At 40.2% G+C, this 16,868-nt stretch overlaps 1 protein-coding gene across 17 annotated transcripts in view; it reads left to right on the top strand.

Annotated features, from left to right (window-relative positions):
* The first annotated feature begins 24 nt into the window (after window positions 1–24).
* The window catches only part of VEPH1 (ventricular zone expressed PH domain containing 1), an 82,428-nt gene continuing 65,584 nt past the window's right edge, over window positions 25–16,868 (top strand). Inside the window, exons 1-7 of one of the 17 annotated variants that reach the window (XM_084530017.1) lie at window positions 2,652–3,043; window positions 9,809–9,894; window positions 10,245–10,315; window positions 13,041–13,177; window positions 13,933–14,142; window positions 14,657–14,935; window positions 16,151–16,366. In XM_084530017.1, coding sequence (XP_084386143.1) covers window positions 14,798–14,935; window positions 16,151–16,366 — 354 coding nt within the window. In that variant the 5' untranslated portion in view covers window positions 2,652–3,043; window positions 9,809–9,894; window positions 10,245–10,315; ... (1 more) ...; window positions 13,933–14,142; window positions 14,657–14,797. Of the gene's footprint in view, window positions 164–630; window positions 677–1,161; window positions 1,446–2,545; window positions 2,616–2,651; window positions 3,044–5,616; window positions 5,638–7,008; window positions 7,026–7,370; window positions 7,671–9,808; window positions 9,895–10,244; window positions 10,316–13,040; window positions 13,178–13,932; window positions 14,143–14,656; window positions 14,936–16,150; window positions 16,367–16,868 lie in introns of those variants that run through there. The other 16 variants (XM_084530020.1, XM_084530018.1, XM_084530010.1 and 13 more) reach the window with 16 other exon arrangements.

Raw genomic sequence — 16,868 nt, forward strand, 5'->3', positions numbered from 1 at the left:
TCTGTACTGAATATTATTTGGACAAGAAAATGCTGTTCTTTTTGACAGTCTCTGTTATCTGAACATTTTTGTAGTAACCAGTTGGAAAGAGAGAGATCCTTCGCAAGAATTAATGAGAAGGTGGAATCAGGGAAGACTTATTTAAATATTTGAAAACTTCCAGGTAAGACTAAAAATTCTGCTTGATCACATTTAACTCTAGAATATCAAGCTATTTTGTATTTTAAGTCAAATTAAGTATTTTTTTTCCAAGAAGACAGAGGAACATCTATTTACGGTCTGATGAGGAAGACTAAATGGGTAATCAGTCTTTGCGATTAGGAGAAAATTACCTTTATGTTTAAACGTGGTTGGACTGGATATGGGAATTTCAGGCCCCAGCTTAAATTCTTGTCTTGCCCCATGAGCCCAGCTGACGGGCAGGGGTGGAGAAAACCCATATACAGTTTGATGGTGTAGCTGTCATAATGTTGAGCCTCCCAGGTATTCTGCAGAATCCTCCATATAGATGTATATGATGAGTTTGCACCTTTCAAAAGTAAGATTAAACTTAGCTGAAATACCATTTATCTCAGGATGTGTTAATCTGATTTTTTTTTTCCTATTTTCTTCTTTTTCCCCATAACATAGTTGACAGAAAAATTGGATCAGTTTACTACCGAGTTGGACGTGAAAGGTGAACACTGAATTTTCTATTACTTCATTTTAATGCAATGTGTACACCTCACTATTTGATAAATTCAGACCTTCTGGGGAAAAACTGAGAATCACATTTTGGACACAAAGGATCAGATGTTGACTTACATTGCAGAGACTATTGGTTTAATTTTCTAGTTTGAGGGGAAAAAATTGTTTCTCTGCAATATTTTGAAGTTTCAGGGAGTTGTTTTTGTACTGGAACCCCTGTTGTTAGCTGTGTGCCACATCTGTGGGTAGGAGGTTCTTGGGCGAGTGGGGATGCTTAAAGAAAAGGACAACACGTATAGCAGTATAGAGGGAAAAAATAAATTTTAAAAAAAAAAAAAAATGAGGAATTTTTTGAGGTCATGAAAGCTTTGTGAAGCAAATTTTGCTTAGGTCCTACCCTAAGGTTAAATTAACTTAACAGGACATGGAAAAGCACTGAGCAAAACATGAGGAATTGCCAAATGAGACAGATAATGGTGGAGAAGCTGACAGTGGTTACGTATATGAGGGAGGTGCTGCCAAGCTACAGCACAGTGATGAGTCAATAGCATGACGCTGTGGAGAAAAGCAGCTGTAGCTCTGAAGTGTGCTCATTGGGAGATGGCTGCAAAACATGGGAAGCTGTAATCCTACTGTAATTACACTTGAAAAGGCCTGGGGTAGGCTGTGGTGTTCTGTTTTCAGTACATCTCTTCCAGAAAAGAGAGAGACCAGAGATACAAGGGTGGGGTGGAAATTGACAAGAGGATGTGAAACAGGTGAGAAACTGAACGAGATGTTTGCTCCACAAGAGGCATTTGAGAGAGCAATGAATCATTGAGAAAGTGAGGCCCTGTAACAAAACAGTGATCTGTTATTGACTGCTCCTAATGAAATTGGGAGAAGTGCTTGGCTACTGGGTAAATTCTTAATTGGGAAGTGTTGAAACATTTACCTCTGGGAAGCAGTAACAGAGCAGAAAAACATCAGGTGTGTCTATACCTGACAGCTCTTGCCTCAGCACAAGGATGTAGGTTAGATCACATCTTGAAGCTTTTCCAATCCTACATTTCTATGGTTCCACGCTCATTTTATACAGAGACTTTCTTCTGCAAATGTAGCAAACAAAATTAGGTCTAGGAAAGCAGTTTTCCTAGGCATACATACTACTGCTGATATTAATTCATTTAAATAATTTCTCCCATGAGGTGTTGTCTATTTATACTTTTTTTTTTTCTGTTGCCTGGTTTCCTTAAGCCATGAAATAAGTGCCACTGCTCAGCTCTGCCATTGTTGACTTTAGAGTTCCTGGTGGAAGTACTGTTCCTTATGTTTGTATCTTTCAAAGCATTGTGCTCATCTGTGAGCTATAGAATTAATGATGGTAAGCTTTTGAAGTATTATATCCTGAACAGATGTTTCAGTAGTTTTTAAATACTGACTCTTACTTTGGCATCTATCCATAGCCAAGAGGAGAACCTGTTCACAGGAAAGGCATGAGCTCATTGTACCACTGTGCGCTGCGTTTCTTTCTCAAAAGGTAGCAGAAATGCTTGTATTAATTTTAAATGCGGAGCTATGGAACGGATTATCTGGTATCATTAGTAGCTTCAGAGGATAGGTGTTTAATATTAATAATCACTGTTAGCCTATAGCTTAATTAGGATGAGAAGTGTCTGGATGCTGTGCAGCACCAGTCTTGGTTCTAGGTGCTGTTCCTGTCTGCAGCAGGCACGTCCTGGCTGCTGAGCTTTTGTCTCCAGGCAGCTGAGAACAGCATGTCCTCACTGCTGCTTATCGATACTGCTTCTCCTCCCTGGTTCTGGGACTCTTTAAAAGGTTTCTGGCTCTTAACCAGAAATGAAGAGCGTGAGTGCCTATTGAAACAGTCCCTTGCAGTCAGGCAGTTTTTTCTTCTGTGTGGGAGTAGCTGCCTTTGCTCTCCTGAGGTAAGTTTTCTTGACTTCTGCTCTCAGGGACAGAATACAAGGGTTACTTGGGCTGTCAGCAGCAGTTTAATTCATTTGCCTGACTACCCTTAAAAAGACTTTGCTTAAGCCAAGTGCAGATTTCTGCCCATTCAGGGTTGAAAGGGTAGGAAAGTAGGAAAAACATACAGAAATTTAGAAGTGAAAAATACAACGGAACTGTTGAAGTGCTCCTCAACTTGCAGAGCTTGTAACTGCGGAGGCGCAAATCCACACTCAATATGCTGCTTGGTACAGTATATAAACACTCTGCAGTGGAGTTATGCAGCTCAATTACCACAATTCATAAACTATGCAGCTCAATTAAGAAGGCCCTTTATGTGGGAAACAATGTGAATGGAAATAGATGCCTGAAGTAAAAAATGCAGTTCAGTTGGAAAATGATTCAGGTAGGTAATGAAAATATGCCATCTGATATGCAAAATGTGAATGTGAGAGGATGTGTGTGTGTGTGCATGTGAGTGTGTAAAAATAGGTTGGGTGTGTCTACAGTTTGTCCATCACAGCAAGGAAGGATGCTGAGCAGCTGAAGAACCGTCAGATGGGCCTGAAGTAACATTTGTTTGCTGCCTATGAGTGTTTTGGAACTTTCTCCAAAACAGCACTGGCCATCAAGAAATAAGTATTCAAACTTTTCTGTTTCTGATATAGTTTATCAATGAGATGGCACTTCGATGCACAGCAGATGTTGTCTTTTGTGATGCAGATGAGCCTTTTGGAGCAGTGCAGCTGATAATGAGCTCTGTGTATTGTTACAAGATAGGGCTGCCAGGCAATAGCCACCTACCAACCCAACTAACGAACAGCTACAGTGCTGAGGCAGAGTCTGGTTCCTCTGAGACAACGGGTCAAATCCTATGGTTTTTAGTCTTCATTCAGGGAAAACCTATTTTAATTTCAACAGCAGCTTTGACTTTGGAACACAGGGTTTGGCCTTTAGAAATAAACAGCTATTCTAAAAGTGTCAAACCAGATTGCTTTGTCAGTAATTGGAGTATAAACAATCCTCACTGTACAAATAATAAGTAGAATAGTTTAAAAAAATAGTGTTAATATCGAATTTGATAGAAATATTAGGTTGATAACTAACAGTTTGTTTGGCAGGAGAGTTTACTATCCTAAATAATCCAGTGTATGAAATTATGCAAGTACATGAATTATTGGACTGCTGCCAGTCAAGTGCATGGCCCAGAAATACTTTTTGTAAACTAGTCCATATAGGAACCAAAGATTACTTCATAAATGCCTGTGTCATTATTCACTTCTTTATCTGGGGCAGCAAATAGGCATAAGGAAACTTGTGAAAATACCTACTGGGAGAACAAAAGTTGAAAACAGAACTTCTAAGAGTTGCTCAATTGACTTCAGTGAGCTTTGGAGAGGTTCCTCAGAGGAATGGACACACCAGAATATGTTATCTGGAAGGAAACAAAATCACATTATATTTATCTCATTTTGGTAGAGGAAGCACTGAATCTGTTTCTAAAATTCTTGGACAAAATTGCTAATATCTGTGTAAAAGATGCAGCTGTGAACTAGTTAACTATGTGGCAAAGAATTTACTTACAAAGGAAATGTTTCCATGTTCCTCAAGGTATTTGTGTCCTCACTGATTCTATGAGAATCAGAGGAATTTTGCCAGATTTTAAAAATCTGAGTGGATTAAGCAAACAGTCATCAGTGTCTTGCCTAGCAAGATTTTGAGGCATCAGTGCACATACTTGAAGGACAGCAGTAGGCACTGCACCATCTGGGCTAAATCTGCCTAATGCTACCAGGGGTGGCTGACCACCAGGCCCTACAACACAGAGCTAAACTTTGTTATCTGAGCTTGCTGATCATCTGAACGCAGACTTCAGACTAATAATTGCCTGATTTTGAAGTTTTTGAACGTAAACTCTTTGGAGGCATGATCCATAACTTCTGTACTATCCTCATTGGTTTCTGTGGCAGATTTTGGGCATACAACAGATTTCTGGCATCTAGATGGATGCAGGGACATAAACCTGATTTTTTTTTTCCTATTAGCTTTTTACTTTAGTAGGTTGTGGGTGTTTGTGGATTTTTATGAACACTCTAAATTAAAGAGACTTCAGCTTGACTGTGAAATTAATAGAGCTATCAAAAAGCCCACTGTCATTCTACAACAATTGTTAATTATTTACAAGCAAACTTCTGCAAGAACAGTATTGTAGCTGTCAGCATTGTTGTTATTAAAATTAAACTGCTTTGTCTGAGTAGAAGATAACACGACTCATTTAGGCTAAACGCAATGAATACAGAATATTCTGTTTCTCTTCACCAATTAGTCAGAGAGAACAGTAGCATCTTTCTTTCCTAACAAGACATTTATTTAAACAAGCCTAACAAAATACATTATTTTCAGGACTTTAAGAGGGGCACAAATTCATTGCAGCTATTATGAAGGTTAAAACCAAGTTTTTTCTAGGGTGGGAAACCTCTTCATAAAGCCAATTCTCCTCTTCCAGATAGTGAAATACACATGTAAGTCTTTTTGCCTTATTGCAATACATTGTTTGTTGTGGGCATTATATGCTTCAGAGACACGAGTTGCACAAGTGCTATTTATTGTCTTTAATTTCATTTGTCTTTCCAAGCATATCCTGGTCCAGTGGTATTTGGTGTTCTTTGTGTGGCTGATTACATTTTTTATAAACAGTAAGAGGGAAGCTGAAGAACATTCAAGAGGACTGCAGCGGGTGGCTTGACTCAGGCTTCCCGTGACATTCTTTAACGTCCAATCCTGCATTAACTAACATTTCATTGTCTTAGTGACATCAGTGGTGTATAACAATGAATCCATCAATGAAAAAACAAGCTAATTAAGGTATGAATATCTCAGGGTTATAAAGGGTGATGCTAGCATGGCAAAGCCCTGCAGCGAGTGTACAGCTTGGAAACAGATTGGAAGGGACTGAAGCCCTAGCCAGGAAAGTGCCATGTTGCTGTGTCTTTCTTCAAGGTAATGCCATCAGTCTTCTTTTCTAAGCTCGTTTGGGTCTCTTGCGCCTGATCTTTGCTTTGCCTTATACTCCTTAGTCAGCTGTCTCTGTTGGTTTTCTCCCTGACTATACAGATGATTCTGGGAGCAGAGAACATTGACTCCAGGGTAAGATATATTCTGTGCAGGACCCCTTGCTGCTGTCCACCTCATGGCATTAAGGGAATGGGTTGTCTGAGAAGGCAGTCAACGTTCATCTTCTCCTTTTTAGTGTAGCTATCAGAAGAGCTTTTCCACATAAATCTTCTCAGGATTGTGATTAGCTCTGACTGGAGTTGTGTTTGAGTAAGCACAAAACCAGCTTGTGGTTCTACTTTTCCTTCTGTATAAAAAATTGAAAAGATTGTCAGACACCGAGGGGAAATGTTACTTCTGTTGCTTGTAGCAAGTGAAGGAATCAACCTGTTAATTCCCACTGTGCAGTAACTTAAATCAGATGCAGAAGTAGAATCCAAGATCCTCTTTATGCTCTCCTAAGACAGTAGTTAGGCCATGCTGCTTTTTAAAATGCTTTCTAACATCTCATGTTTAGAAAACAATTTTTAGAGTGAAGGTTTGTGTTCTGCTAACAACCTGTAAGTCTTGCTTAGCCTCACAGAGGAAGGAGGGAAGCAAACGGTGTGTTTCAATGCATACTAAGTTAAAAGGAAGATACAGTGAACACAATTATATTAAAAAAAAAAAAAAAAAGTCTCTTAGCTTCATTAAAGTATGTGTTCAGCCACCGTTAGTTCTGTATTTGGTTGTAGAGGCCATGCTGCAATGATCTGGAGCCACAAAGCTATTCTGAGTGCTTACTGTTAAAATCAAGGACTCGTAACTTAATTGTATACTCTGTGGAGCAGATTTTTTTAAACCAGAATTTATGAATCCTTACTGTGTTGCAAAAAGGCAAAGGACTTAACAAAAATGCTACAAACGTGCCTCCTCATTATCTTTGGGCAAACAGTTTTTCTTTTCTTCTGGATAAGTAGCTGGCTGAGAGTGCTTGACGTTACCCCTTGCTGTTCTGCGAGGTGGCCAAAGCCATATCCAAATAACCATTATTAGAAAAATGCCAGTGCTGGGACACTCCCAGTGTGGGTTTGCTCCTATGCTCAGCAAGGAGAGGAAAATATAGCCCAGTATAAATTCTGTCAAGCTCCCCGTGGGCCTGTGTGTAGGGTAGGGTTTAGTTACGGTTAATGCTTTGGAAATGTGGAATTTACTTATCAAAGGAAAGCTAAAGGGAGAAGTATACAGACATGCTTAATGTGGAAGGCAAGCACGTTCAGCTGGCATGAGAAATCTGCCAGGCAGATTTAGAAATGATTTCTCCACTGCAGCTGCCAAGCTTTGGAGGTGGTGAGGTAGGTCCTGAGCACAGGTTTCAGCCGGGCGGCGGCACTTTGTGAGGGCTGCCCGAAATTCTGTGGGTTGGCGAGACAGGACAGGTGCCACCTGAAAGGATGCACGTCCTGCCTGGCATCCTGCTCCTTCCCCAATTTTCCTTGGGCTGGTGTTCCTCCAAAGACACAGAGCCCAGCCTTCTCGCCGACTTCTGACAAGAGGCCCCATATGATATTATATTAACTGCTGCAATTTCCTCGTTGCTCTTAAGCAAGTTATTAATTAACTGAATGTAACCACTGGCTGTTGATAAAATCCTTTTAACTAATTCAAATTCCATATCGAGCTCGGAGCATTTCCACTCAAGCTGCTGCCGACTTTAAGCTTTTGGGAAGAATTAGTTCTGAGCTGTTTTTGAGTTCTGGAGTTGGGGAAAATGGAGAGAAGATATTTGTTTGCTTGATTCCACATGACAACTCCAGGGTAACTGAATAGACTGTACGGTTGGTTTGACAAGGCTGTGCACCGAGCCAGCAGCCTCGCATACCAGAGACAGGGGGATGGAAGGGGAACTGACAGTTGTAATGGATTTTATCAGAATTTCTCTAAAGACCAACAATTTGCCTTCAATTATTAATGTTTTTCAGAGGTTTCTCTCCTGAGAGGTATGAATAACTAACTTAAATAAATATGCATTCATGTAACACTTTCAATAATGAATAAATTACTGCATGGAAAGAAGTTGAGTAGCACATCCAAATATTAAATAATGGAAGAGGTTTTTGAGAGCGTATAAAATGTTGTCTTTAATTCTGGTTAAGTGACTGTTTTTTTCTGTGAACGCAGGAACTGTGGCTGTTACATGTATAAATGCATTACAATAATGTTTGTTAAAAACCTGCTGTAAATTAGCTCGTAGCTGACTAGAGAGAAAAAGCAGTGCCTGTGCATCGGGGTGTGTTACAGCACGGGCGTTAATCCCGCGGCGTTCTTGATTCATCTTGGGGCTCAAATGCGTTTTGCTTTCTTCCCTGCTCTCTGAAGGCACTCTGCACCTCGTGCTGTGGGATTATTGCCTTACATTAGGGGAACTTGGAAAATACGGACTAGAGAAGGTGTTGTTTGTACTAAAATATGTACTGAAGAGGCTGGAGTGGATTGCCACATACCTGGGAGGAACCGTAGGACATTCAGGGATTGTTTGGTGCCTGCCAGTTCAGGAGACATTGAGGGACAGGGACTTGATTTATTATTACTTTTTAATCACTCTAGTCCCATTTTTACTTCCAGAGTGAAATTCTTGAAGACTTTATCCCGTTGTCATCTCCTGATGGTCTGTTCTATTTAGTCTCTCGTGCTCTTTAGACAGAAATGCACATTTTTACACTGAGTAAAACTTTCTAACATGTCCTTTTCCTGTAATGTCTCTATAGCATTGAAAACCCGTCATGTATATGGATTCTCACTAAGAAATACTTGAAAATGGTGAACTTCTGACAGCATCACCATGACAATAAGTGCATTGGTATTTGTTACATGAAGCAATTTAGCATATGTAAGCAATGTTATTCTAGCATAATGTTTTAATGAAGCTACTTACAAATTGACTTCTTGCACATCTGTCTTACTAATTTTTAAAAATGTTTTTGCTGTGTTACTTATGGCATTAGCGTGTTCTGAAACAACAGCCAAATGTCAGCCTTTGACTTTATTATTTATATACTGAAAATTGTAGAAAACTCTCTTAATAGTACATAGGTTATCAAGCAGATATGTTAAAAGATTTTATTTTTTTTTTGGTCAAGTTACAAACCTTTCGCAAGAGGCACACCTAACAGCTTTACAGGTACATTCTTTCCACTCTCTGTCGGCTTTGTTCTGCATGGATTTTTGCAGCCCAAATTGCGACAGATCTGTGAGATCTGGCTCACTTAAAGCATCATCTGAGCTGTAAAACCTACCAATTAAGCCAGTTAATCACAGGGGAGAATATTTACATGGTGGTTTGCATGTCAAGGAAGAGTTCTGACCTTAAATTGGGAAAAGACCTCCCTAAAAGCCCTGCAACCTGTTAGAAGAGATGGATCTTAAGAGGCAGTACGTTTCCTCTGATTGTTTTACAGTTGCTTCCAGTAAGAATACAATTTATTTTTGTATAAGGACTGGGCATTAGTCAGTTTGCAGCTCCCAGGACTGCAGCAAGGTGTTTCGTTAGCCCCCCCCCAAAAATAATAAATCCTAATTAGCGGACTTAATGTTTCATTGTTTGATCATCTGGTCCAGCTCAGCATCCATGGGATCTCTAGACGACATGAAGTGTGGAAACCTGTCATGACAGAAAAAAAACAGAGGCTTGTAGCAAACAATGGTTGTTTTGTGGGAAGAGTTTAAATATATGCAGGTGATCCCATGGGAACTGCTGTAGTCTATTCACCCTGTGTGAAAATGATGCTCTTTCAAAATAATCTTTAATCCTTTTCTTTCACTGAAAAATGTGAGAACTTTATTTAAAAGTTTCGAAAGAGCGCTCTATTTTAGTAAGTAAATGTGTTTCAAATACAAAAATAAATCAAATTATTATTGTAACATGGAGGGGGGCGGTTGTCCAAAATATCTTGCAATATTCTCTCCATAAATTACGTATGTGAATGTTCTTGGGAAAGTTTCAGGCCCAAAATAATCAGGAAACGTATCCGTGCTTTCTTTTTTTCCTGCATGGATGCATGTGGGGAAGGAAGTATCCAACAGTCTTGGAGACATTAGGAACTGTTGTGACCGAGACATCCTTTTTCTAATTCTGCAGAACAGATTTTTCCTGTGAGGTGGGGGTGAAGGATTTCAAGAGAAGGGAATCCTGCTGTATACACAGAGAGAAAGTTTACTTTGAAGGTGATTGTAATCTTCCTCCTATTCATAGAAAAGTAAAATAAAACTAAATGTGCAGTTGTTGGAAATATTTGTCCCCACCCCCAGAGAGAATGGGAATCCAAACCTCTCTTTGTTCAATCCATGCGTGTGTGAATAACATCAAACTCCCACAGGGTTTTGTAGAGCTGCTGTCCTATTTGTTTTCCTGTGGTTTTTTGTTTTTAATAGGACCATGTCCTAAATATTAAACCCAGTTCAGTGAAATACACAGTCTTACTCCTGGTGGTATCATGCAGCATGTTTTATAGTCTGCACACCCAGTGCTGAAAAGGCAGAGTTACTAACACAGTTGTGCTTTTGCTTTCCTATAGCATCTTTCATCCAAGGCATCCAAAGCACTTCATACAATCCAGTGTATTAAGCATGGCAACATGTCTGTGAGGTAAGGAAATTTATGTATTTATTTATTTATTCCTTTTTCTTGATAGAATAGTCAAAGCATTGGGCTGGGATTGCATGGGATTGCCATGGTACAGCAAGACCTCTGGCCTCCCAGTCCTTTAACACAACTCTCTTCACTTAAGGAGAATTCTCTCTTGTGTAATTTGCTTGACAACTACATCTAAAATAATTTTTGCACTGGGTGTTCAGTTTATACTGAAAAGGAAATTTGCCTTTTCTTTATCAAAGAGTTCTGGCTCTTAGGGTTGCTCGATCCATCAGTAAAGAAGAAACATCAGCTGGCGAGGCTCTAGTTTGAAGCTGTGCTGCGGTGTTTGAGGAGAACCATGCTCAGTGCCTGTGGCAAAATGGGTGTCATGGAAGAGAATGGGGTTTGGGAAGTGCTGAATGGATTAAGAATTTGGAGCCCTCGCTGTGCACTACCTTAGGAGTAGAGCCTGTCCTTGGTGTGGCCCCAGCAAGGTTCATCCTCCCGGCCTGTTGTCCTTCAATGTGCTCAACGGCAACCAGTCAGAGGCTTTGAGAGTTTATCCCTCATGGCTGTGGGTTATGGATTTTACTGCAGAGATGAGTTAGCTCAGGACTCGGTAATGTTTAACTTTGTTCTGAAATGCAGTATGATGTAAATTCCCTTCTAATTTGCTTGAGCAGTGCAGTAAGAGGTTAGGTGCCCCTTGCTTTCTAGTGAGGAAACTGGAAGATGCTGTAAGGTTCACTTAACGTTAACTGCAGGTAGCCTGCGTTTCCAAAAATTTCTTAAGTATAGTGAGGGGTTTTTCATATTTCTGTTGTTTAGTGTACAGCTAGATTAACAACATGGCACAGTTCTTCAGAGATTGCCCTTTTGTCTTCAGTGGGATAGCACCATCTAGTAAAACTGAGCAACCATACTTTCATCTCAAGTCCTTGCAAGTTATGGAAATGACTCTAACTTCTTGCAGCCTTTGCCCCACTAAAAATTCAACGTATCTTATTCCTTTCCCTTCCTCTCTGATTCCAAAAATACTTTTTTCTTTTCTTTTCTTTTTTTTTTTTTTTTTTTTTTTTGTCCTTCTAATGTCTTTCTGCAGAATCTGAGTTCCTGATAAAACTATGACTCTTTTTTTAGCTGAGTTCAATTGGCTCTTGGATGCCTTTAGGTCCGACCGCCCTTTTACGTGAATTTTTTTATTGTTAATCTTCTTTCATTGGGGGAATTATTTTGCAAACAGACCAATTCAATTGCTTCAAGCTCTGAAACCTGTCAGGCTAGCTTTTGTTCTGATTGCTTCTGATAAGGAGCTTTGGTAAGAATGTTGTGCCTCCAGCAAGTTAAGAGACTCACCTTGGAGGGGAGCAGCTTCAAGGTCCCAGGGAACACGTGGCTCTTTAAGTTTGTCATGAAAAAGGAATCTAGGTGTAGCAAAAACCAGAATAAAAAAATTTGAATTAAATGTGGGAGAGCACCATGAACCTGTGGAAATGGGCTGTGGTATAAGCTGTCTCTTTTTATGCATAATGATGACCTGGAGTTTGTTACAAGAGCTGGAGTCGCTGCTTTCTTCCCATGTTTTGACCACGTGAAGGTGTAGATCCCAGCTGTTTGCCCCCATGGACACAGCACTGACAGGGAAGGAGGAATTTTGGCAAGTCCTTTTGCCTATTTTCCATTAACTGTGTACGTGAGGTACAAATGTAAGTCTGATCTCAGATGCTGATCAGACAGGGATGTCTGTCCTGTTGAACAAGAAGATTCTGACGATGTGGAATTGAGCTGATGAGGAATCTCAGGAACCACACTCTGAAGCAATTTAATTGTCCAACCAGGTTCTATTTTTTAAGAATAAAAGACATTTATTATGTTTCATCTTTTCTTCAGTGGCAGCTACCTACTAGCAGTAAACTGAAATCTTGTCGTGAGTAAGGAGATGCTCAAAGAACGATTTTCTCCTTGTAAGACCTACGCAAGAAGAGTCTTTTGGGCACTTGTACATAATTTAAGTAATAAGATGACAATACAATTCCATTTCAAAGAGCTTATGGTTAAGTAAATGTTTTCAATATTGTCTTTATTGTCTATAAACCACGTACAAATGGAACCATTCCATCAGAGAGAACAGGACCTTTCTGAGAAACTCTCCTGCAGAAGCACATTGAGTAGAAAGAATCTCATTTGCAAAAGGCCAAGAAAAGGTAGCTGTGTTTCAGGGCATCCGATCAAAGGCAGGACTCAAATGGATCTCCATACCTGAAGCATTTTTCTGAATTCTCTATCCAGATTTTGTTGTGCCACTTCTAAAAGTAATGTTAAAAGCCAAAAAACTTCAGACCCTCTTTTGTATTCATGTAAAGTGTTACAGAATGATAGCATTTATTCCTTTGGACAGAAAAATCTCCTCTATTGCAAGAACAAGAACAAGTGAACAAAACAGTGTGAGCTTACTGAGTTTTTCTTTTTACCCTTCTTCCCAGGAAAGGATAGCTTTCCACTAACACAGAGAGTTCTGTTTTCTCTATTAAAAACAACCGCAGTCAAGTGGAATAGGCTTTGTATTTTGTCCTAGAAACAGAGCGTTTCATTCAAAGATAAGGCCTCTCTGCGTTTAGGTTCATTTAGTCACCTGACGGAGAGATTGGTAACTTTTAGGCTGCTTTAGTCTGCATTCCTGAAATGCTTTACTCCTGGCACTGCAATTAACAGCTTCGGGTTCACTGCTTACCACCAGATTCCCCAGCTTTCCACTCGTGCCCTTGGATGTTGCCTGTGGGAGCTGGAGAGCAGAGCAAACAGGCTTTGTTTCGAAGAGCACAAACTTTACACCTGTAAACATCAGTGGGGGTGTCACTGGGAAATCGTGAACAGGTAAAAAAAAAAAAAATCAGTTTGTCTATGGCTTTCTGAAGTTTTATTTGTAAATTTGAGAATTGCTGAATTGCTGTGGAGGAGTATGATGGGCCTGGTCTCCTCTGTTGGAGACAGAGCACCCTCACCTTACTTGGTGACTGCTGGTTTAGGTCTTTGAGCTTGTCAGGAGAATTGAGCCCCTTGGGCCTTGGGGTTTAGAATTTCATTAGCTTTTTTCTGCTTTTGTCTTGCTGCAAATAAAAAAAAAAAAAAACAAAAACAAACAAACAAAAAAAAAAACACTGTGTAATGATATTGATAGATTTTTTTAATTATCTATTAAATTAACTATTTAAATCATTTTAAATAGTTAAATAGTTTAAATTATAAAACAGGCTAATGGGAGATCAAAGTCAGGGTTTTGTCTGTTCTGTTAAAATAGAGATTGTTTCAATGAACTATTTCTGGAAAGTTCTCAGTGTTTTGCATTGGTTTTGCCCTTACTTGATGTTTTGCATTTTTTTTCTGAAAAATAGTGTAAAATAGAGCACGGGAATTAAGGATACTCTATATATTTCAGTTAATAATTACATGATGAAGTATGTTCATCAGCTCAGGAGAGGAGTTTGCCCGTGAAAGCACCACGTGGGCAATCTGGAAGCACGCTTGGTAGATCTCTTGCTATCCTCCAAATCAGTAAATATTTTTTATGATATGAATAAGTGAAGACAGAGGGAATTTTTTCCCCTGTGACGTAATGTTTGTGCTCTCAGGTTTCAGGCTGGGTAGGTGCATAGCCAGGGCTGCCTGCAGCCCGCGGTGCCAGCTGCTGTGCTCCTGCTGCAGCACCTGAGCTCTCGGCACGGCGTTGGGGCACGTGTGGCTGTGCACGCCTTCAGCTAACCCAAACCTGCATGAAAGCAAGGTGCTGTTTGATTCCCACACTTGTCGTGCTCATCCAGCTCCTTCGTCGCGCTGTCCAGGTTATGAATTGCCTACTTGTCATAAGATTCCCTTTTCTCCTGTATTTTACTTCTGCTAAGTGTCAAATCTCAGACATTTTTACCCCTCTACGTAATATAGAGAAATTTTGCTCATTGGAAACACAGACCATGCTATTTCTGCAATGTGCATAGAAGCTCTATGAAGCTCGAATCCAGCGCTAGCACTGCTTTTCCAGTGCATATGAAACTAACTCAAATCCGTGCATTAAATGAGGACCATATCTAGCAGGTGTCTAATGTCATACCTTTAAGTTGACCACCTTTGACTCATAGTCGTGTCTCTTGCGCTCTGCAAAGCCAACCCCATGAGTGGCAAAGCTGAAACTTTCTTGTTCAACTTCAACATGAAGTTCATGGTAGGTCCTTGAGGACATCCCTAGATCAGGGATTCTGCATACTGCTTACATGCATCATTTAAAAATCTTTGCTAAACTGGGTAATAGTGAATGTATTTGCTAATTTTTCATTTATTTATTTTTTTCTTTCCTTTTAGGTTGTGGCCAAAGAAGTCTTGAAATGTGCCACAGATTTATTCTTCATAGTACAGTGATGGCCAGTCCGCAGGGTTGTTCCTGTTCTGTCCTCATCTAACTCCTTCATGCATATGCCTGGCTGAGTGGCAGCAAACACAGCCATGCATCATCTCTTCGGGCTGGTTTTGGCACAGAAGGACCTTTCACGTGCAGGGGATCTCTTCTCCTTAGATGATGCTGAAATTGAAGGAAGTCTCTCGGAAGCTCTTGAACAGATAAGAATAATTAGTTCATCTCCTGTAAGTGAAACACTGTCCTCTAATAATTTTTCATGTGATTCAATATATCATAGAAACAAAGCATTAAAAGTGGTGACATACACAATTCAAGGTTTTAAACTAAAGAATGCCATACAAAATGTAAGATGAGTGTCCAGCTTTTGCTCCTGCATTTATTCATGGACAGCTCCAGGCTTGGGGCTTGTTGCTGTGAGCTGGTTACACAAACACTGCTGGCTCCTTTGAGGTGAAGTGTGTGTGGCTACAAAATGCTTGGTGAGCTTCTGAAAGGAGGCAGGATGATGCTGCCAGCACCGGAGTCCAGCCCCATGTCTCCTCAGACTACCTTTGTCACCTCTTTGTCCCTGTGTTTTGCCTTTAACTAGTCTGGTTACAGAGCAAGTTGTGCACAGTTTAATGATCAGCTCATCTATTCCTTAATTATATTTCACAGCAGACTTGAGCCAGAGCCTCAGAACCCCTCAAATGCACTTCTGGCTGGAGTGTGTGCCAGAAGGGAAGGGCAAGCTCTTAGGAGCGCTAGGATACTCAAGTAGCAACACAAATACCTGTTCCAACAGCTGTGCTTTTCTGGTGTGTTACATCATTGTGATTTTTAAAATCAGTTTTGGCAATGTGCAAACCTTACAAGACCTGACTCCATGATTCTCCCCAGCAGCCTTTTATGTTATCACACAGTGCTGCTGCTTCATTGCCACGTGGCTTGTGTGTCAGTAATTACAGGGGATTACAGGGCTTTGCAATAAAGCCTGTTTAATTAATTTTTATTCGTGTTATGTTAATGCTAATTGAAACTAACCGTGCTTACACCAGGGACCTAACATGATGGGAAATATTTGGGACCCTGCATTTGGCTGTATGTAGGTAACAATTTCAGTGTGAGTTTTGGGATGCTTATGGGAGAAGAGGCCCACACCAGTGTTTATAAGGCATGCAGCTGCAGTCTGTGGTCAAGAAGGCTATGCTTTGAGACAGTCTGCTAAAAATCGTGTGATAATATAACCTGTATCTTAACAGTAATGAGAATTAAGACTAGGAACAGCGAGCGTATCATCTATGACGTGGCTGATTTGTTTTTACTCATGCTAAACACTAGTTCTGAAGGTGGAAGTGAGCAAACAATAGGCAGCTACAAAAACCTCAAGCCTTCTGGTCAGTTTTATGGGGTCTGATAAAGGATGTGCGTTCACTGGCTGATGTCTTTATTTGATCCAGGACTACCAAACCAATGACAACGACCAGGCTGTGGTGGAAATCTGCATCACTCGCATCACCACTGCCATCAGGGAGACCGAGTCCATCGAGAAGCACGGGAAAGCCCTCGTGGCTCTCTGGGAGTCATGCCTGGAGCACAACCTGAAGCCTTCCGGAAAAGATGAGGACACGCCACACGCCAAAATAGCGTCTGATATCATGAGCTGTATCTTGCAGGTAAGAATGAGCTGGAAAAAGCAAGGGAGTGTCATGCATTCCTCAGCTATCCAGCTTTATCTCTGAAAAAGCAGTTGTGCCTCATGTTTTCTAAGGGTGCATGAGAGTAGTTGCATTTGTTTAAAACCGAGAATATGACCCCAAATGTTAATGTACATTATCACATATATGTGGTAATATTCTGATGAATCAAACGTTTTGGCAGATTACTTATCTTTAGAAATATTGTGACTATTTAGTGCCAGATGTTGTTATCTTAATGCTTGTCAATTCCAAGTATTTCATTTAATGTAAGAAAGTGGGAGACGCAGGGCTACCATTTTCTGTGGTTACAGAAAGTTTCATTGGAAAGCACTTAAATTGGGAAAGAAGTTATTCTTTGGAACTGTTCTGGAAGGCAGAAAAATACTGAAGACATTTTAATAACGTGGCATTTAGGTCACTGGATATCCTGTCAGCAAGGAGACTCTCCCTCTAAATTTGGATTGCAAAAGCTGAGTCC

Source organism: Aythya ferina, assembly GCF_964211825.1.
Source record: "Aythya ferina genome assembly, chromosome: 9".
Lineage (NCBI taxonomy): Eukaryota > Metazoa > Chordata > Aves > Anseriformes > Anatidae > Aythya > Aythya ferina.